The sequence below is a fragment of the Cebus imitator genome, unplaced genomic scaffold, assembly GCF_001604975.1.
Source record: "Cebus imitator isolate Cc_AM_T3 unplaced genomic scaffold, Cebus_imitator-1.0 Scaffold74, whole genome shotgun sequence".
NCBI lineage: Eukaryota > Metazoa > Chordata > Mammalia > Primates > Cebidae > Cebus > Cebus imitator.
In genome coordinates, this window is record NW_016107389.1 from 99,525 (window position 1) to 121,989 (window position 22,465).

At 40.8% G+C, this 22,465-nt stretch overlaps 1 protein-coding gene across 1 annotated transcript in view; it reads right to left on the bottom strand.

Moving 5' to 3' along the window:
* PRDM6 (PR/SET domain 6) overlaps positions 1-22,465 on the bottom strand; it is a 94,980-nt gene that overhangs the window by 10,764 nt on the left and 61,751 nt on the right. Inside the window, exons 4-6 of the mRNA XM_017531842.2 lie at positions 21,065-21,192; positions 17,418-17,542; positions 6,010-6,352 (exon numbers count right to left, since the gene is read on the bottom strand). Coding sequence (XP_017387331.1) covers positions 6,010-6,352; positions 17,418-17,542; positions 21,065-21,192 — 596 coding nt within the window. The remainder of the gene's footprint in view (positions 1-6,009; positions 6,353-17,417; positions 17,543-21,064; positions 21,193-22,465) is intronic.

The following is a 22,465-nucleotide window of genomic DNA, read 5'->3' on the forward strand; positions in this document are numbered from 1 at the left end:
ACAGCAGAGCTTAGAAAACATTATCATCACTTTGGAATCTCAGGCATCACAACTTCTTTTGGGACAACTAGCCACAGGAGTTAAAACTATGTTTGCACATTTCAATTAGCACATCCTAACTCCACATCTCTTAATTTACAGCCAAAGGACCTTTGGGGCACAGAATTTGTTGTCATTACTCAGCTTTTTATTCTGACAACCAACATTCCCATTAATTTTCCAATGTCTGGCCAAAAGGTAAGAGTTAATTTATTATTAAACTTTTGGATATAATCAGTCCTGAAGTTCTGGCTCCCTTGATGTGTCATACTCAGAGACACTCGTAAGAACTGACATCCATGAGTGCTGGGTTTAGCTTTACTATTTCCGGGATCTCATGACATTGCATAACTAAATTGGAATCTTCTTTATTTTTACTGTTTTTATTTTTTGAGACAGGCTCTGTTACCCAGGCTGGAGTACGCTGGTGTGATTTTGGCTCACTGCAGCCTCAAACTCTTGGGCTCAAGCGATCCTTCTACCTCTCAGCCTCTTGAGTAACTGGGACTACAGGCATGTGCCATCATGCCCAGCTAATTTTTATATTTTTTGTAGAGATGGGGTTTCACCAGGTTTCCCAGGCTGGTCTCAAACTCCTGGGCTCAAGTTATACACCTAACTTGCCCTCCCAAAGTGCTGGGATTACAGGTGTAAGCCACTGTGCCCAGCCCCAAAATCTTCTTTTTAAAGCACTTTATTCTCTCCAAAGCATTTCATTCTTCTCAAAGCAAAGGCAATGAGCATGTCTCACAAAGGGATAGCATCTCATGACCACAAGTACCTTATGGCTTTTTTACCACTTAAGAGCTTTGGTAGTACTGTCTAATGATGGAGCTGTTCTGTATCTGAGCTACCCAATACTGGAGCCACGAGCCACATGCAACTGCTGCACACTTGATGTGTGGTGAGTGCACCTAAAGTACTATTTTACTCAGTTCGGATTAATTTAAATGTAAATAGCTCTATGTGGCTGTTTCCGACACACATATATCCAGCTTGATGAAAAACAGAAAGGTGCTCCTTATATAAGAAAGAAATAACTGAAGAACAGAAACCACCTGGGCAGATTTGGGTAGTTAGCATATATCAATGCTGGTAAATGTTTAAGCAGAATGAAGGCAGAGAGACAACCTTGTACATCCCCTGGCACTCCTGGTCACTGGCAGCTCCTTTGCCAAAGATAACTCCGGTAAAATGTGCAATTCATTTGCTTTGAATCTGTAATAGGTTTGGTGTACACATGGGAAAAGGATGAAACATTTAACAAAATTAAGTATGGTTTGGCTTAAAATTATTAATCCTGCTTTGATTTTTCTTCCATGGCCTCCAGGACAAAACGTGTTCAGTTGGGGCCACATTCTCTCTTTGCTCAACATCAGCCAGCCCAAGTGCAAATCTCCCAAGACTTCAAAGGGAGATTACTTAGGTCACTGCTGGCTGTGTGGAGTGAGAAAAGAACTTAGTTCTATGTAAGGAGAAAAATATTTCAGGATGGTGACAGAAGTGCAAGACCAAAGAGCCTGAAGAGCATCAAAGCTAGAAAGGAGATAACCTTCACACTTGGGGCATGGGGAAAAGCGGGACATAGAACACTGATATATTCTAAGCAACTATTATGAAGATGAATTCTCTCCAGGCCCCTCCTACCAGAGAGCCCCTGCTAAAGTCATTCTACCCTCTGGTTCCACCACATTTAATGATGCTTAAAACACAAACGTGAACAGGTGACGGTGTGCCCAGGAAGCTGAAGGCAGACTTGCTCTGTGTGGCACAGTCAAAAAGGAGAAAGGAAAAGAAAAGGGATGCAAAATAAAAATCAGCATTATAAACACACTTTCTGCAGAAAATAAAAGAGAACATATTTGTCAGAAAACAATCCACCGTGATTGAAGGCTTTGCTTACCCCTTTCTGGAACATACCCCCACCACCTTACTGCCCCAGTGGGAGTGTTGAGAGTTTCTGCAGAAAAAAAAGCCGGAAGAGAAAAGGGATTTCTAACTCCTGGTTTGAGCAAAAGCAAGAAAAGTTGCTTTGGCCTAGGCAATAAGCTGATGTAAAACCCAAATGTTTATAAAGTCCCTGAACAAAATTTTGGTTGATCTAGATCTCAACAGCTTCTTCTCTTTGAATTTATTTAGGAAAAGAAAAAGTCAGTAACCTGGGAAAAAAGGAGGAAGAGATTTTCAGTTTTGTATAATATTAACAGAACAAAATCAAGAAATAATAATTCTGTGGCTCCTGGGCCTTCATGGGTGTGTTTTTGTCTTTAGTATTGATTTCTACTTTGCCAGGTCAGGCCGATTTTTTGTGTGTGTGTGTTGAATGTGAATAACCCAGTGGTGAAAAATGATGAGACTGAGATCCCTGAGCATACATAGATTTCTTTCCTTTATATCAAGGCATAGGCTTTTTGATGACACCTCCCATGAAAAATCTCATGAATATAGACACACAAAGTCTCTTGGATGGAGGTTCAAATATCTGGGGTTTCACGGCCAAATATTCAGTCCATTGAGTGAAAAATCATTTGGACCTCAGATTCAAGGGCCTGTTTCAAATTTGGACTTGTTTGAAACTCTATTTTACCTTCTGACCTTGTCTCCTTTGTCCCCCTTTCTTGCCTTTCTTGTCCCTGGTTCTAGCAAGACTTTTCTATCAAAATAAAAGCTTTTGAGTTTTTCAAACAAGGGAAAATGCTTTCTAACTATTCAGCCTTTTCACTGTAAATGGCTGAATGGGTGTATACTGCTAAAGACTAAAAGCCAGCTGATCTATGGAATCAATCACTAAAGAATATATGTATATAGGTTGAGCATCCCAAATCTGAAAATCCAAAATCTAAAATGCTCCAAAATCTAAAATTTTATGAGCAGCAACATGATGCTCAAAGGAAATGTTCATTGGTATATTTTAGATTTCAGATTTTCAGACCTGGCATGCTAACCCAGTAAGTATAATGCTAACATCCCAAATCCAACACAACCCAAAATCAAAAACTCTTCTGGTCCCAAGAATTTTGGATAAGGGATTCTCAACCTGTATTCAGCAGTTGTAACCCATGTGCATAATAACCAATAACCATTAAAAGGTTCCAAATGCAGCTACTGTCATGAACTCATTTGATGTTCTATTGTAGTTCTGAATATTTTTTCCATTTAGCTATTCACCCATGTGGTTAAGAAATTACGGAGAGTTATCTTTTACCTCCAAACTTTATGGTACAAACAGAGCATCCAGGGTTCTGGAGCAGAAATGAGCCATTCTAGCCCTTTATACTAAAACTAATTATATATATAGAATGAAACTAGGGAGTCCAAGTCACTGGGTATCTCCCTCTATTTCCCATGATCTTCAACAATCAACTCACATGTGATGATGCAATTGAAGCATCTCATTGTAACTAAGAAACATTGTACTTTATTACTTTGCTTATAAAAGGAACTGATTTTTTGAAGTAATAATCTTTAACTTATTCAAGAAGTTGATGGTAACACCTCTCAAGTCTTTTTTCTTTTTTTTTTTTTTTTGAGACAAAGTCTCACTCTGTTGCTCAAGCTAGAGTGCAGTGACTCTATCTCAGCTCACTGCCACTTCCACCTCCTGCGTTCAATAGATTCTCCTGCCTCAGCCTCCCAAGTAGCTGGGACTACAGGTGCACATCACCATTCCCAGCTAATTTTTATATTTTTAGTAGAGACAGGGTTTCACTATGTTGGCCAGGTTGGTCTTGAACTCCTGACCTTGTGATCTGCCTGCCTCGGCCTCCCAAAGTGCTGGGATTATACACATGAGCCACTGTGCCCGGCCATCTCTCAAGTCTTTACCAACAAGGTGCAGGGAAGGAATTCACTGCTTCAGTAATTTAATCCCACTCTGGCTCCTTCCCAGATACCAAGTACTCACTTCTTCACCTCATCGGGAAAGGCTGGCGATTCCACACTTGGACATCTGAATCTAATAAGCCTATCAGGGTCTATGACAAGACAGGCATCTCAGGCCACCTAGATTTTTGCCAATAACTCTAAATTAGCTTGGAATCAGTACAGACCTAACAATTCATTTACCACTGAAATGTATTTTGAATATGTAAGCTTTCTAGTTTCTGAGATATTTTTTCTGTTACCATACATAAGGATATTATAAATTATGACACTATTCTTTTACAGGACAGATATCATAACACACACATATGATTTTCTAAGTGTAACCGAGGTCAGGCAAAACAATTTGTTTCAGTATCCACTTACCATGAAATAGTTTCATTGCTTTATGGCATTCAGCAGAAATTCAGCTCATATCATCCTCAAAGCTAAACTTTGAAAATTCTACTATCCAGAAATTTTCAACTATTATTTTACCTGGCATGATTAGTTATGATTATACTGAACTTTTGCAAATGAGATAGATCCAAACATCTTAATTCACTGTATTTAAAAAGCAAGTTTATAATAAGATTTTAATGCATCTTTTGTATTTTAAAGACTACTAAAATGCTTTGCAAACAGAAAAGATATATCTTGAGGTTCTATGTATACTTGCAAGGAAGCAAATTTTGAAAAATGAAATCTTTTCTGAATGAGGAAAACATTTTCAAACTTTTGTATCACCTCTACACCAAGAGTATTAAGATGTGCAGAAGTCTGTTGATATTCTCACCAGGGGGCTCCCCTATTGAAAATAAAAGATTGTGAAGACATAGCTTTCTTAAATGCCCTAATTAATGTTTCAACATTAATTAGCTACAGCAAGCAAGTGGTTTTTCCAACAGCACAAATGAAGATGTATGCATGTGTAAGAGCATATGTATCCTGTAACTGATGATTATTATTTTATAAAATATCCACTTCCTCTCCCCCACACCTCCATCCTCCCTGCCTTTGCTTGGGTTTTCTAGGCACACTGTGTATCCCACAGAGCTGGAAGGGAAGAGCCAGGTGTATATGATTAGGAGAGGAGAGCCAAGTGGCTTGCTTAAAGCTAATTAGTGACAAAATTAAGAAAATAATCCAGAGTCCTGCTTTCAAGTCTCCTACCCCAGCTTCAAAAATTATCTTCTGCTTTTATATTCAAAGTGCATTTGGAATGCTATTCTTAGATACTTGGTTTTTAATCAAGTTTTCATAGGACATGAAGGAGAGAGAAAACACAAGCAATCCTTTCTTTTTGAATTAATTTGATTTTTGTCTTTTGCACTCCCAGCTATCAAAACTGTAGAATAAACCAGTTTTGATTCATAAATAATAGTTCCATTATATTACTGTGCCACTCGTCAGAGCACCTGAAATTTTAATTCACTTGTTCAGCTAAATTTCATCCTCAGTTCATGGCCATAAAACTCTTTATTGACAAACTTTCAAACCAACTTTGACTCTGAGGTATCTAGTCAACATTTTTCTTCTGTGTGGATATTAGTTTATTGAATAAGTGGCATCTGTTTTCCTCCACATCACTAGCAGGGTAGGTATTTCCTTTTGACAGCTTTGCAGGATTTATGGGTTTGCATGCTCTGAAGAAAAATAGTACTAAGCAAAAAATTCCAATTCATTACCTCTTGGTACTTAATTAAGTTCATACCCACGGCACACTGGAGGTGAACCCTGAAATGACTGTGACAGCAGCAGAGCAGCCAGCTATATTATCTTTGGAAGACAGAGAGGATTCTAATTATCCTGACCTCATTTTTCCATCTATGATATTCATAAACATTCCTTCTATTTCTCTCCCTTTTAGGCTTGGAAGGAGCTGTTTAGAAGGCAAGTGCAGATTCCCCTCTGCAGCCACCAACCTGTCCATGCAGCCCTTACATGCAAGAAAGTCAAGCAGTGGTCTCACATTTCTCTCTGACCTTCCAGAATGCAGGCACCGCTTATCACAGGGCTTCCCCTGTGGAGGCGCTCAGAAGTTGGCAGGAAGGCAAGCAGTGGGTCTCACTAAGCAAACACACTGTCAGCAGTGAGAGTCAGGGTTACCTGTCAGGGTTCTGCGTGCACACGTGCATCTGTAAGAGGATCCGCTGGGTGAAAGTCTTAAAGCACTGCCCACATTTCCAAAGATGCCAGTCACTGAACTCCGAGTGGAGCTGGCTTGTGGAAGTCGGACTTGCAAGGACTCGCTGGTTTTTCACGTTGATTTGATTAAATCCTGATTCAATGGGCCCAGACTTATCCAGGAGAGAGAAGTTCCTGCTGCACGGAGTCTGGGGGAAAACAACGGAGCGCTGCTGGGTGGCAGGGGCGAGTTTGCTGCTCTTGTTGAAGGGCTGCAGGGCGTCTTGTCTGCACATGGCTTCCATTACCGTTGAAGGGACATTTACTAGGAGAATAGCAATAGTTTAGAAGATCAGTTTTACTAGCCTTTAAAATAAGCACAATAACACTTTCAAAAAATCAAATCAACATTTCAAAAATTTGTGTTTCTGGACTCAGAATTAACATAATAAAAATCTGATTTGAGGGAAAAAATATTATCACAAATTAATAACTCATCCAGTTCCTACTTATTAAGCAACTACTATATGCTTAGGATTGTTTTGCATGGTCTTTGCCCTCATGGAGTTCACTTACGACTTGAGACCTACAGGAATCCACAATGAGGCCCCACACTGCACCTATCCCTGGAGGGAGTTGAGATGGGAGAGGGAGTGAGCAGGGGATGCTGCCCAAAGAGGGTAGCCCGGAGCAGCACAGAGAAAGTGGATTCGGCTTGACTCCTAGAGAATTTCAGGCTTTCCACCAGCACAAAATAGGTATCACAGGATTGGCAGCACAGGTTAGGTATCCAGGAAAAGCTATTTGAAGAGATGAAGGGAACAAGATGAAAGACACCTGGAGGCAGGAGAAGTCTAGCATGCAGGTGGGATGGTAAGGAGATGGCTGACTGAGCAGGGCGAGGGATCAGGGCACTCTAGAAACAAGGATTAGGGGTCAGAAGGAGGCCTCAGAGGGCCTTAAAAGTCCAAACAAATAAATAAGAGACTTCAGGCCGAAGTAATAGACACAGACCATTTCTGAGCAGAGGAATAGCAAGAAAAATAGAATTAGTGTTCAGGAAGGGATTAAGAGAGACCTGATTTACAGATGGGATGCAAGTGAATAAGGAAAGAGAAGGAGGCAACCGAGTGTGGTGCTTGTGACTCAGGCTTTAGAATTAGACCCAGGTTCAAATCCTGCCTCTGCCTCTTACTAGTTTGGTGATCTTAGGCAAACTATTCAATAGCTCTGGGCTACAGTTACTCCATCTGTAAAATGAGGACAGTGGCACTAATGCTTCTAAGAATAATAGCAGTATGGTGTGGTGGTTGAGGTGGCTGAGGTTTTAACTCCACTATTTACTACCCTTGGGCAAGTACGGAACATCTAAATCCATGATTTGGTCCTGGGTATCATGTAAAATAGTCATTATAAGGGCTGAATGAGATAATACAGAGATAGCATTCAGTAAAGAGCTTGACCTATGGTTGACACTCAGTAGATGTTCAGCCCTATGAGCCTTAGCATCCTCATCTTTAAAGTCCCCTTCTACGAGGTTTAAATATGTCAATGAAAGTACTTATCACAGAGCCTACCATGAACAGCAACCACTATTCTTATTATTATAGAAAGAGAAGCGACGGGTGTGAGGGAGATGGCCCTAAACTGGGCTGGTGGCAGTGGAAGTGGGGAGAGAACGAGAAGAAATACTTTGGAGGAGGATAATCCAATAATATATCTAGAATTTGTTGTTCTTTTTATTAAGACAATAGTGAGTTAATAATATTTATAAACTATTTACTGGTCTTTCCATAGGTCCAGAAGTGATTAGAACATAATAGCCTTAAAAATTCTTTTTTTTTTTTAAAGTAACTACTATATCTATGGGTCAATTCAAGGCTCAGAGAGATTAAAGTTACATGGTGGCTAAGAGAATGAAATTAGAGACCAAAAATTTTGAAAAGGGTGATTGGCAAAAGACTGTGATAGCAAGTAACAAAATAATGCAGACTATGGCCACTAGCCATGGGTTCAGGGCCCTGTGGAAGGACCATCACCAAGAATGCTACGAAGACACAGGCATCTGTGGCACGAAGACGCAGGCATCCTCAAGGGTAGGGGACTGTGACTGCCACGAAGCTCTGTGCTTCAGTGGACAGGGAGATGCCATGTGTGGGCACTGAATGGGGTAGGTGTGCTGCCTAAACACTCTTCAACTCAGAATGTTCTGTAGAATCACAAGTGTTAAGCAAATTCAAGGAGAGGAGTAGCTCTGTCTGCAGGGCTCTGTCTGCATAGTCCACACTGTCTTGGGAAAGAAAAGTAAAGCAAGAGACTTGCAGACTTAGAAAGCACCTGAAGCTTGTCTAGTTGGCAGTTCCTAACCTTGGCTACTGCACATTAGACTCACACACGAGAATCTTTAAAACTACATTATAATCTCTCAATAGGGCCTGGGCATCTGCATTTTTTAAAGTTCTGCAAGTGCTTCTAAACTGAAATCAGGGCTGAGAATTGCTGATCTAATCCTACCTTCTCCGGTTACAAATGACAAAAGCCGAGTCCCAAGAAGGTCCAGTAACTTGCCCAGGGTCACACATTCAGTTAAGGACACATCTAGGTGGCAAGTTTTAGCTTTCTGAATTATAAATCAGAATTTCTTTTTCTTCTGACCATACACTCATAGCATCTCTGCTCAATAGCTGTGTTTCAAAATTTAAAGGATATTTTTACACCTAGTACATTGTTTTGTGTGTATTATCACGTTATATATACTTAAGTTACATATACTTACATTATACATATACTTATATACACCTACATATGTATGTATGTATGTATGTCTTTATTCTATATACAAATATTTATGTAATTTGAACTTCTGGGGCAAAAGTATATAATCAGTATAGAATTTGTGAATAGTTTTTACACTTAATATTTTAAGGCACACACATTGTTACTTTTTAAATAGGTACTGAAAGACAAGAAGGAATGTTTTGCCATGTTTTGGCTTTTTAAAAAAATAAAACATAAAAACAGCAGCACTGTCAGAGATCAGGGTAGAACCATCTTGTTTGGCCGTTTCATTGCTAATCCAGAAGACGCAAAGCACAGGGAAGCCCACAAGGTTATCGGCAACACTAAGCTTTTTCAGGCCAGGCAATTTCAGACTAACAGGAAGGAATGCATGGTAAGAAAACTGTAGAATGAAGATGTCATCAGCACACAAGGGAGCGGGAAACACTGGCCAGCTACTTCACTGTAGGAAAAGGAATAAAATGTCTTTGAGGGGAAATAATACAAATAATACTGTTAAGTGTAGATGATAGATTTTGAATTCTGACTTACACTCCTAGGAAGTAACCTAATTGATAATTCTAAAAAATTGTTAAGGTCACATAACCTTTATATTAAAACAAAAGAATGTGTGGGTGACAGGGAAGTAGGGATGAAGAGAGATTGATCAATGGGTGGAAATTTACGGTTTGGTAGGAGAAATCAGACCCAGTGTTCGATAGATCTGTAGGGTAATGATAGTTTACAATGCTCTATTGCATATGATCACGCCACTGCACTCCAGCCTGGGCAACAAAGCAAGACCCTTCCTCTTAAAAAAAAAAAAATTAAAGCAGAACATTTTAGAAAGCACACAAGATGATTCTTCCTAAATATCAGCCTCACTGACTATGGTCATCAAAGGTGTAAACTAAACACAAGAAATTTTCAGAGAAAGGACGGGAAATTTCAGCCCAACACAAGAACGACAACATAGACAACTGCAAAAGGTGCAGAGGTGGCTTACTAAAATGACCAAAAAGATGAAGTGGTTTCTGCATGAAGCAACATTGATCTAGTCAATTTCTTTGGTCTGGAAATGCAAAGATTAAGGGGAAGAGGGCAAACTCCCAAAGCTTAAAGGATACACTCAAGAATATGAAGTCATGAAATCTGGACAGTTAAAATATTGAGAGAGGCAAATTCATGATCCATAAAACAAAGTTCAACTTTACCCTTCCTCATTCATTCATTCAGTCCACAAATAGTTGCTGAGCATCTATAACATGCCTGACCCTGTGCTAGGCACCATGGACACAGGGGGACCAAGAAAGCCTTCCTTCTGGCACATAAACTCTAGTGGGAAAGACAGATATTAAGCTGATGTTTCTACAGATAAATATTTACTCAGTTTCATCAAATCTAATATTCCATTAATTTCACCATTATAATTGTAAGTCACCGTTAATTGGAAGACACCTGCCAGTTTCAGAAAGATTTAAATGTAAAAAGAAAACACATACATTTTAGAATTGACAAAATACAGTTATGACAAGTGTGGTAAGTGCTGTTAGAGAAAAGAATGGATGTCAGGAAATGATAAATCAGGGATGGCTGAGCTTGGGGTATGAGCAAATCTGAGTCCTGAGGGATACACAGGCATCACACAAGTGCAAAGGGAGGAAAAGGCGATGGAAGACGATGGAACATTGGCAGCTTTGCCAGAGTTTTGTGCCATGCTGAGGTGGGAAGGAGCTCAGGGCACTAAAGGAATGGAAAAAAAGTCAATGTGGTCAGAGAGAGAAGGGGAGACGGGCTGCAGCTGAGGCTGGAGAGGAAGGCAACACAGTCACCAATGCCTGTGGGAGCTGAACAGGCCACGGGACTATGTGATGGGGTGATGGGAGGCAGGTTAACACAACAGAGGATGGTGGGGTCGGCAACATCCTGAACAGGGCATAGGTAGTCTAGAGATGTTTGGAATCTAATATTGTAAAATACTTTATGGACCACAGAAATGTTTCTGGACACTCTATATGATCCACAGGCAAAGAGCAATGGCAAGCCAAAAAAATATTTTAAGCTTGGGTGTCAGATGATCAGATTTATGCTTTTTTTAAATTTTTTGAGATGAAGTCTCACTCTGTTACTCAGGCTGGAGTGCAGTGGGGTGATCTTGGCTTACTGTAATCTCTGGTTCCCAAGTTCAAGCGATTCTCCTGCCTCAGCCTATTGAGTAGCTAGGACTACAGGCGTGCGCCACCATGCCCTTCTAATTTTTGTATTTTTGGAAGAGATGGGGTGTCACTATGTTGGCCAGGCTGGTCTCGAACTCCTGATCTCGTGATCCGCCCCCCTCAGCCTCCCAAAGTGCTGTGATTCAGGTGTGAGCCACCGCACCTGGCCAGATTTATGCTTTAAAGGCATCATTACTCTGTATCAGTAAATAAGAAACAAAATACAGAACAATGTATACAGTGTGCTACATATACATGTGGGAGAATGACAGCCAAAGAATAAAAGGGAAAATATGATTGGATGCTGGAATGGGCAAAAATTATCTCTGAAAGAATACCTGAGAACCTGCCAACATTACTGATGGCATCTTGGAAGGAGACTTATACGTCCACAGTACTTTCTGCATTTTAATCTATGGGACAGAGCTACCTATTAACAAAACAAGTAAGTAAACCCAAACAATAAAATAAGCGAATGGATGAAACTTCACTCTGGCCAGCATGAACTAAAGAGAGAAAGCGTGAAGTCATGCAGTAGGCTACTGCAGGAGTCCAAGCCAGAGTGGATGCTGACACTAGTCAGGTGGCAGCAGAAATGAAATGAAGAAATGCATTAGGAATATGCAATCAAGGGACGTGGTGGCTGATTGAAGAGAAGTCATGAACAAGAGTGAGATGTCAAGGTTACTCGACAGAGCAATTAGATGATTGGGAGCGAGAACTGCTGAAAGATGGGAGAGGCAATTAGTGGGAGTGAATAGAGTGGGTTTAGTTTTATGCAGGTTTAGTTGGAGATGCCTGTGAGACACGAAATCAAAGATGTTGTTGCCAAGACAGCTGGAGAGGAGTCTGGGGTGCAGTAAAGAGGTCTGGATTGAAAATGGAAATCTGGGAGTACCTGTCTTAAATCAGGTCTCCCAGGAAACAGACTCTGAAATGAGGATTTGGGGTTTGGGGATTGCTCTCAGGATCAACACCTGTTGGGAAGTGAGGCAGGCAGCACTGAGCTGAGGGAGGAGTTTAACAGCTCTGGAGCTGGATGGAATGAATGTTCTTTAGGGTTGTCCTGATTTGAGGCAAGGGAACCAGTCCTTTATACACCCCCGCATTGACCAGTCATTGCTCATGGGCTACCATGGGAGGAAGTATGACTAAGGGTGACACCTCAAGAGGGTTAAAGGTAATTCCTGGAAACAAACTCATCAGAGATGTCAGCCCCCTACATTCCCACAAACAGTGGGAATGAGCACCTCCATCCAGTAGCAAAACTGGGCTTGAGGCAGCACATCACAATATCCTACAGCACGCAAAAAGTCAAATCTCTCATGACAGTGACTTTCCCTGAGACCTTTGTCATTTCTCTCATGAACACCTTTTTAGTGTGTGTTGTCTTCTTGTTGGAGTCTTGTGGAAGATTCAGAAGTATCCCTGGGGAGTGACTTCTTTCTTCTTCCAGGAACCTACAAGCTTCAACAGCTCTAGACCAATTTTTACATTAGTTTCTTGGCTCACGGTTTCCGTGGCTGCCAAATAATGCAAAATCAAGCCTCATAGCATCCCATAGCTAGAGTGAGTTTCTAGAGTGCGACTTTGTTTTTACCAATGCCCCAAGATGAACAGTTCCTTAGCTTACTGGCTTGAGGGCAGCATTTTTCTATTCCCCATTCAGGGAAAAGATAGTGCCTTTTGGCTCCTGGTTTTAAGCAAGAAGTCCAACCCCAGCTTTGCACTGTACACAAGAGGCTTGGAACCTTGATCCTTCCCAGCTGAATGACTTAGAGAGCCTGACAGCCCCAGCTCAAGCTCTCTGCTGCAGCCATCTCACGCAGCATCTGCACGGTGTTTGATACTGTGGTTATGTGCTTACATGTTCTCTTCTAGACTGAGCTCCTCTAAGACAGGACCTGAGTTTTTGCACCCATCACAATGCTCCCTGTAGGACCCTGCATAGATGCTCTTGTGGACTGAACTATACTGTAATCTTCTAGAGGTCACCGCTAAGGGCTTGAGTAGGGCCTTCCTGACCCTGACCCAGTTTCTCATTGTTAGTGGAACGGTGGGGGTGAGGGGCACCACGCAGAGGCCCCCCTTTTTATTTTCTGCTCTTTAAAATCAAAAGAAAAAGGCAGGGCTCCTCCAGGCAGGGTTTACTCTGGCCCAACAACTCCCCTGTTGCCATCAAGGTTCACATTCTGCCACCTCAGCTTCATATGCCGAGACAGAAAAAGCAGCAGGAAGACTTGTTTAACATTTATTCCCAGGATTTTTTTTTAATTTCCTCTGAAACGAATACGAATACACTAAGGTCTTTACACTCTGCAGGAGCTAATCCCCCACTGGAAGCTTTGGGGAACCTCATTCCTTCTTGCGGATGCGATCTGTCGACACAGGCGTTCCTTCAGGCTCTTTTGAAAGGCCCACAGTGGATGGAGAGGCGCTCTCTTTGGAGCTCTATTACATTTATAATACGACTTTTTAAAAAAGAAAATAACGTAGGAATTGCTTCCAGAACCTAAATGCCTGTGTGAACTGCTGTCTTCTCTGAGTCAAGGCAGCTTTCAATGGGCTGCCCAGGCAGTGAGTGTACCCACAGCCACCCTGCTTTGGGGCCGCCAGCGGAGGAGGCGCGTCCTGAACCCAAACCCACCGCACACGCTCAATAGGAAATGTGTACTTTCAATGTTGAAAGAACCAAGGGAAGAAAGTTGTATTTTTATAAATGAAAGTGCTTAATATTATTCACTAAGTAAAATCATATTTTCCTTGAGTGCCTTGGTCCCGGTATCAACTTCATTAAACAACAACAAAAAATCTGCCTGAAATATTTAATCCCTTCTAATAATGGCAATAGAAATTCTCAGTATTTATCCAGTGCACATTTACTCATTGTTCACTGTGCGCACAGCACTATAAAGAGGCTCTGTGGAGGTATTTTATCGAAAAAGTCTTTGATCTCAAGAAGCTTCTTTTTAGATACCTAATTTATTTTGTGGCTGGCTCAGTGGGATAAAAATTGTCTTAGAATTGGTAATCTGGTGGAGATGATTTAAATTACTCAAGACTATGGAAGGCTATCTGTTAAATTACCAGTCCGTGCCCTGTCACACATTTGTGCTTTTAAATCACAGAGTATTTTCTCAGCACAGAAGAAGGAATCCTCATTATATGGCATTACCAGGTCTCCCTGTGAATCACATGGAATGAGAATCCATCTCCGAGGTAGTCAAAGTCATATATCTCCCCCACACTATCTGATGAAGCCTTCTACTGGTTTCCTGGGTGGCCAATCACATGACAGATATATGACTCTGAGATAGGAACTGAAATAAAATTCCTATAATACCCTTGGGGGAAAGGGGATTGTCACTGTTGAGCACTTTAGTCAATGGCTTAATTCCTTTTAAACTTGCCTCAACCTTACTTGGAGCTCTGAACAGAACCCAGAAGAACTACTTAGTTTTCCTACTGAGTGTACAGTACATTGAGCTGTTGTAGCTTTGCAAATTTTCTTTCAAGGATTTCAGGTGCTAAATGATATATCATATATCCTGGTAGAGTTTATTCAGTACTCTAATCATCAATCTCAAGAACGCTTTGTTCAGGGTAGACTCTAGCAGAAAGAAGAACTGAAAAAAGCAAACTGGTGGGGGTTTTTTTCCCCAGAAAGTACATTTTTGGCACTGTCATACTGAATCTGAAGGCCAGGTGGTATGCTCCTAGACACCATCGTCAGGTGGCCGTGAATGGCACACAGACCCAAAAATGCTCTACTCCAGTCCCTCATCCCATCCCTCCCATTCATGTGACAGCATTGTCAGGTGGAAGTACCATGTGGATATGAGTCTCCCACTCCAGAGATCCAGGTCAAGGATAAGAAATGCATTTCCTAAGTGGTCACTCCACAGTTTCCATTTCTGGCTCAGAGCTCAGTAAGTGGTCATGCCATCCTTCCAGCTCCTCAGGCCAAAAGCCTCAAAGTCATCCCTGACTCCTCTTTCTCACTGTGCATCTAATGTGTCAGAAAATGCTGTTGGATTTACTTTTAAAACATATTCAGAATCCAACTACTTCTCACCACCTCCACCACTTCCATGCTAGTCCAAACCACTGTCCTCTCCCCTGGATTCCCTGCTCTTCCCACACCCTTACTGTCCAGTCTCCACTCAGTAGACAGAGTAATCCTGAAAAAAAATTCAGTCAAATCATTCTTTTTCTCAAAACCCTACAACACCCTCCTTTGCCCGTCTTACACAGAGTCAGAGTCAGCATCCTGATAATAACCTCCAGGGCCCTACAAGGTCTTTGCTGCTCTGGCACCCACCCACATCTAAGTTAACCTCTTTCCACCTCACTCACTCTGCCGCACCCATGCTGACCTCTGTGATGCTTTTCCAACACTACAGGAACATTCCCATCTTGGGACTTGTAATTGTCTGACTCCTAGGAATGGTCTTCTGCCTACTAACACACAGTTTGTTCCTTCATCATCTTAAGTCTCTGCCCAAAGGCCACCTTCCCAGAGGATCCTACCCTGTTAACTCTTTGAAACTGTAACTCCCAACTCCTGGTACCCCTTTGCCCCTTTTCTGCTTTATTAGCCCACAACATTTATCACCATCTGACCAAATATTTATTCACTTATATATCTGTTAATAATCTGTCTCTCTCCACTAGAATGTAAGCTCCATGAGGGCAGGAATTCTTGTCCATTTTGTTCACTGCTGTGTTTGCATCACCAAGCATGGTGGGTGTTCCTTACACAACTGAACAATGAATGAATGAATATTTGGCCTTGATATGTTTACTTTCAGACATTCCTCAACACACATACCACAACAACACCTTCAGAGTCTGTAGCAGGTTGTATTAAAAGAAACAGAGGACCTTGTGAGATTTTTAGAATCCTTTTGGAGCAAACACTCTAGATGGTGAGGTTATGACAAGGTTCCAACATACAGACAAGTCCAAGTTAGTAGATCAGGAGGCTGGCTGATGCTGACACCTTTCTGTGCACGGATAGAGATTTCGTTTTGGGAATATGGGTCATGGAGCCATTCTATTTCAGGCAGAGCACAGTGGCTCCTATGTCTCATTTGCCTCTCACCACATACTCATGCCCAACACTGAGAGTTTCTCCTATGAAAACAGGAACTCACTCAAGCAGGAGTATGGCTGCAGAAAAGAAAATTTCCAGTGGAAGTTTGCAAAGTCAGAGGAATGTACTATATGTCCAAAGATTCTTTTTTTTTTTTAAATTTGAGATTGGTTTGAGGGTTAGAGTAAAATGGAAAAGGAAATTTGATAGTAATAGGCTTGTTGAAGATTTTTCTTTTTTCAAAGAAATTAAAGACAAAATGGGAAAGAAATATCTGACCATCAGCATTTTGAGCAGTGATAATATGAGCATTTTTAAATTGTAGTTTTTGTGTGTGTAAGTGCATGTGTGAGAAAGTGGAGAAGAAAATAAAAAAGAACCCTTTTTTCAAAATGAAGTTTCTTATCAATTATCAAAATATATCTGTTATCTTTCTTTTTGTAGCATAACAGCAAATTATCAGTTCACAAATTAGTCAATTTGGTGACAAGAAAACACAGTATCACTGAAACTAATGTTTCTCACTGAAGCACATCAGAATAACCTAATTCTGTTCCAAATACTGGAAATCACTTTCAAATAGTTTTCAAAGAACAGAAATATAAAGAAATATAAACAGAAATATAAAGTTTACATGAAAGTTGCTGCAAGTTCACATTTGCCTAGATGTTAATTCTTTTAAAAATAATGGCTGGCATGGCAATAAAGACAGGAGAAAACTACATGTTTCCAGACACAGTTTTAGACAAAAAATTTAGAAAGACATGAATTCCTCAGTCACATATCTACCATTTCAAATATTATTTCTCATGCAAATGACTATGTAGGAGGAAGCACACCCAATTGACTAAAGGGGTATTACCTACCCTGATTAAATGGCATTGCTTTCTTATTATTTCATTTTTGCATATAGTGTGGTTCCCACATTACTGTGCATCCTTTCAGAGCAGAAGCTGAATCTTATACTGCTCTCGTAATCCCTAAGGTGGCAATCACAGAACCAGACACACAGTAGGTACTCAGTGAATACCAACTGACTTAAGTTGCTTCAACTATTATTTAAAATTCTGGCAAAGGCTTTGAAGTTGTTAATAGGTGAAGGACTGGCCCGTACAGGTTAAGATGCCCTATGAGAAAGCAGATGACATGCAGGGAAAAGAAAATGATGGAACAGACTTGTGTATGTTTATGTTACTTATCATAGTGAACCACATTTCATGAGTTTTAAAAAACACTCTTAAAAAGTTAGCTTTGAAATAGGTATATTGAAATGTGAATTCAGAGCTAAAATAAATTCTTACAGTTTTCATCCTGGGCAATGCATTGTAAGGGGATCCCAAAGAAAGACGTATAGCTGTCATTGTACCACACCAGAAGCTCGGTGCCCCTGGGGATATCTATACAGGCTCGGTAGAATATATTCGACCTATTCAAAACAAAAGAAAACCCAGCTTAGTAATACATAGGACTCATGTGCCCCCATCCATATTTTTATTGCCCCGAAAAAGTTCTGCTCAGCTCCATCTAAACAGTTTCTGTTTGTAATAAATCTACACCCAACTGATTGTCCCCAGCAACCAATTAGAGCCTGTAACTCAGTATGATAAACAGCATTCAGTTTATTTCCACAGTGTCCCTCCCTAGAATGAATTGGCTGAAGAGATAGATATTTAACCCAGGAGACATCAGAAAGGAAGAGTTCGTTTAAAAAAAAAAAATTCCATCTCACACTAATGAGAAAATTCCCTCTCTGGAAAATTGCAAAGACACTGGTGCCTTAACCTCATATATAAATACTATTGATCTCTTATTTAAAGGAAAAGCATTAAATGTATTATTGCAACTTGGTATTGGGAGTTCCCAAATTTGTAATAAAATTAAGCAGCTTTGTGATATAAGGACTCAGAGAAATAAAAATCCTCTCCACTGCTTTTCTTCTAAAGTTTGATACAGGAGAAGAGAAAAACCTTCTTATGTGAAATGGATGGAAATTCAATAACTACAAGAGGAGCACTTTACTCTGGCTGAAAAATTACACTCTGAAGTGATACAGTGAAGGTACCAAGAAATAAACATTTTTTATAATAGCTTTGGTACTGTAAAAAAAATCTACAGATGAAAAAAAATGAGGAGACTGCGACTGGTTTTCTCAATGAAGAATTGCTACAAATATGAACCTCAAGTTCAAGATAAAAGTGTGTAGGGTTGGTGGGCCTTAAATTTCTCCTTTCTGTAAGGAATTGGCTGTAGCAGGGCAATTTGTTCCTTGTATAACACTGCAGACATAAGGCGAATGCTTCTCCACATTTTTCATGGCAGTGAGATATGCACTTGTCAACATATTTTGTCACCACAAAGTGGCTCTTGGCAATAGGATCATAAAGATCAATAAAAAAGTGCAGATTCTCAATATTTTACTTGCAGCTGCAAAAATTTCATTTATCTTGTTATTTTCCTTACTTGCTGCCATTCTGTCTCATGAGGGCACTGCTAGCTAAGCAGAATGTTTTTTCCAACATTCTATGAATATCTGACAAAAACTCCAGCCAGTTGTCCAGCTCTTTCTACCCTTCCTCCCTCTGCATCTCTAAGAGCTGTGCATTTTATTAATTCTTTCCACTGCTACATAAAAAAATCAAAATTGGAGCTGAGCTATAAATCACTGGCATCTCCTAACTTGAGAAAAATTGAGTCTACTTTGTACTTCACCCTTGCAACATTTCATCTCTCGGTTTGGCTTCCCTTCATATAAACACTGCGCCCGGCAAATGAATGTGCTAAAACCAAATGACACACTTTGCTGCTGAAAGAGCAGAACTGTTTTCGAGCAATGGGTGGTCTTTTGAGGCACCGAGTAGGCCGAAAGGGGGAAAAAAATGTGTAAGCGTACACCATTCCTTACAAGCGGGCAGAGCTTCCAAAACTCGCAGAAATCTCTGCATGTTGAAGCACATCAAAGGGATTTTTCCCTTTTCAGATAATATTTCCTTTGCTGACATGTATTTAGTATTGTGGTTGGATGACTCATAAAGATAGCTTCATGGCGTCCCAACGCAGTTGAAGTGGAACACATGCCAACAAACATTATTGTCAGCCTCAAAATAAAAACAAAACGTTCAGCTAAGGGTCAATCAATCAAGGGCTCTTTGAAGAAAATTCCATTTAGATATTACAAATCATAACAGAATGAATTTAAACCAGCTGACTTTTTGTGAAGAGGACATTCATGTACAATAAAAATTAGGCTGGCTCTTCAGGGTCCAACTTTTCTATTTTCTTACTCTTGGACATGGTCACTGGTGATGAATGCCAGTTTTTAAAATTGTGTTTTTGTAGTTCATTTTGTAAAGATCTGAAGTAATCGAAAACAGATCAGCAGAGAGAGCTCATAGTATAAGCACCATCATGAAAGGGGAGTTTTAAGAAACCCACTTAATATTGACAGATAGGCAATGACTTACCCAGGCTCACCTTCCTCTTAGGGGTTTCTTGTTTTCCCAGATTCAGAATTTTGCCTCAATAGCTCCCTGGGTACTCATTACAGAACCAAACTATCTCTTGCTAAATGGACAAGCACAATCTTCACTAATTTTCTAGTTCAGAGTTTTATTAAAAACCTCACAACAGAAATGCAGCTGTAATAAAAGCGTGTAAAGCTCGTATACAGCAGTGTAACGAAACACTGTCTTGGGCTACTTCATTTAAACTGTTATTTAATGAAATGAAACTGCACTGAAAACCAAGGCAGTGAGTCACACACTGCCCCAATTTTGTTTTTAATTGAAGACCTTCAGAGAGCAAGCCAGATTTGTGCAGCCTTTAACCAACAAGGGGAAGAAAGTTTAAAAGAAAAAACGTAAACTTTGTTTTTTTAAAAAAGGAAAGGAAAATAAATAGCCATAGGCAGGACTCCAAGTTGCTGAGCACAGAGCCCTCTGCTTTGATGTGTCTGTGGTGCCTAATAAAGCTAAACAGTTGCTTCTGATTCTAAAGGGAACACGGCTGTTTATAACTGAGGTCATATATTTATATGGCACACGTTTTCGAGGGATTTTGAGAAAAGAAGGCTTAGTGGTAGGGTTTTTCCTATTTGATTTGTTTTTGCCCTCTCGTCTCCACTCCGGCCTTCCTTAGCACTAAGCAGAAATGCTTCACCAGCAGGTGCACTGAGAAGAACTGGCGGAGCAACCAGGGAATCCACCCTGCTTCTCAGCTGCTCAGAATCCTAGAATCCTCCCTATGTGGACTCCCTACAGGAAAATGGGGATGGCTCCACCCTGCCTTTGTTATCCTTTGGGTTTTGCCCATACCTCAGGAAACGAGGAGCTTCTCTGTGCCTGGGAACTGCCTCATCAACTGAAACCCTGAATCATCAAAGGGCCAAACCCACCACCACCATTAGAGGGAACAGGAGAGTTACCCTGGCTCTGTCACTGCCACTAAGCCTAAGGGTTTTGGAAAGGTATCCCGGGGAAGGTACAGAGTTCTTGGTTTCCCATGCCATTGTGCAAGTAAAACTATTCCTTAAGGGAGATAGCATGAAGCAGACGGAAACCAAGAGACCCGAGGCTGAATTTCTGACCTTCTACTTATTGTGTGTATATATCTGCTTGAGAAAAGCACCCCAAGTCAGTGGGTTTGCTGGACTCATTCAGACCATTCTGGAAGTTCTGATGATGTGGGAGTAACTTTACCGTGTGCACAGAGTGAAGGAAGCCACCTACTAGCATCTTTAACCATAAATGTTCATGAATGTCATGAATGCTCTTACTATCATAAGAACTAAGGAGGTTTCAGAAACCTAGCAAAAAAAAAAAAAAAGTCTGCCAGTCCTTTCAGAGTTCTGCAGGATTTTTTTTTTTTTTTACCCACCAGTGGCAAGCTTGAATTTGTATATGCAAGCCAAATGGCTTCAGCTCTGTAGGTGGTAAATCAAGATATACTTTACCTGTACTGAACTACTGTTAGATTCTGTTCTCCGCAGTGCCTTGCACATCGGATATACCTCATCCAGCTCGACTTACTAGGTTCCCCACCATCAATAAAGTGCTGTAGTGTCCCATCCTGGTCATATATCTGGAGAAGAGGTCAGAAGGTCAAGTAGTTAGAACGAATCATCAGCAATCATTTTCCCTGCTTCCCTTGGTGTCTTTATGTGTCAGCTGCAGAAATTTACTGCCCTTAGGTTTGCTAGTGCTTATTGATGCTTGTGGAAACTCAACCGGAATAACAGGAAAATATTTTTTGGTAATGCAAGTCGATCAGGTTTTTCTTATCAAGCCAATCTTCTCTGTATTAAACATATTTGTGGTATCTCAAGGATGTGACCATATTTCCCAAAGAATATTTAACTGATTTTGACAGGCTGTAATGAGCTGCTGGATAAACAAAGCAAGCTGAAAGGAGAGGCCACACTGACATGGTTGGAACATCCACATTTGAGGCTCCCCAGTCTCAAAAACACAACTGTCCAAAGGCATTTGGGAGGCAGTAACTGTCTGTTCAACAGGCTGGGTGACACCTAGCAGAAGGCAGTTGGAGAGTTATGGAGCCGTAAAGAACTGGCAAAACAGATTTTGATTTGGATGAAATAAATGGACTCTCACCTCTAAGAAGATATAGGACTTCAGTTTTCAGGACCTGAAACTATTAGGAGAGGAGTCATAAAAATAAAAAAGAGAGAGAACCTTAAAAAGGGAAAGAAAAAAATAGCTGTTTCCTCTGAATCCTACATTTCTTAACTGAGTTGTTCTAATCATTACTGCCTCACATCAATTCAAGCAGGTTTCCTTTCAAGATAGCATTTGAGAAAATGAAATCCCCTTCGAACCATGCAATAAGCATGGGACAAAATGTCTTGTGCAAAGCGACTAGGGAGCCAAGCAAACAGGGAGTCAGTGCCGATAGCAGAGGCAACAGCTTGCCTTTCCAGAAATGGCTTCAGATTCAGGGCCCTCAGGGGGACGTAGTATCTAGAGGAGTGGGAGATGAGGAGGTTGTGTATCCACAGCAATTCTACAAAGTCACTCCCAGTCTCGGGGCCATCCAGGAAGCAGGGACAGTTAAGAGTTTCTAGTTCTCAGGGTATGGTTCTCAGAAGGACCATCATACACTGTACCTCTTCAGGTAAAATCAGCAGTGGGATCCTTCTTCTGGTAGCTCCTTCCCCAGAGCATCCTGACAAATCGGGTCTCTCACTCTCACTAATCAACCCTTCCACTTTTCCTTTCCAATAAGCATGCAAAATAAGTGTTTGAAAGGGCCTGGTTACATTTAGGCTGGTTACAATGTAGCCTCACTGGTTACATTTAGGCCCAAAAATTAGTATGGTCATTCATATTCCTTTAGC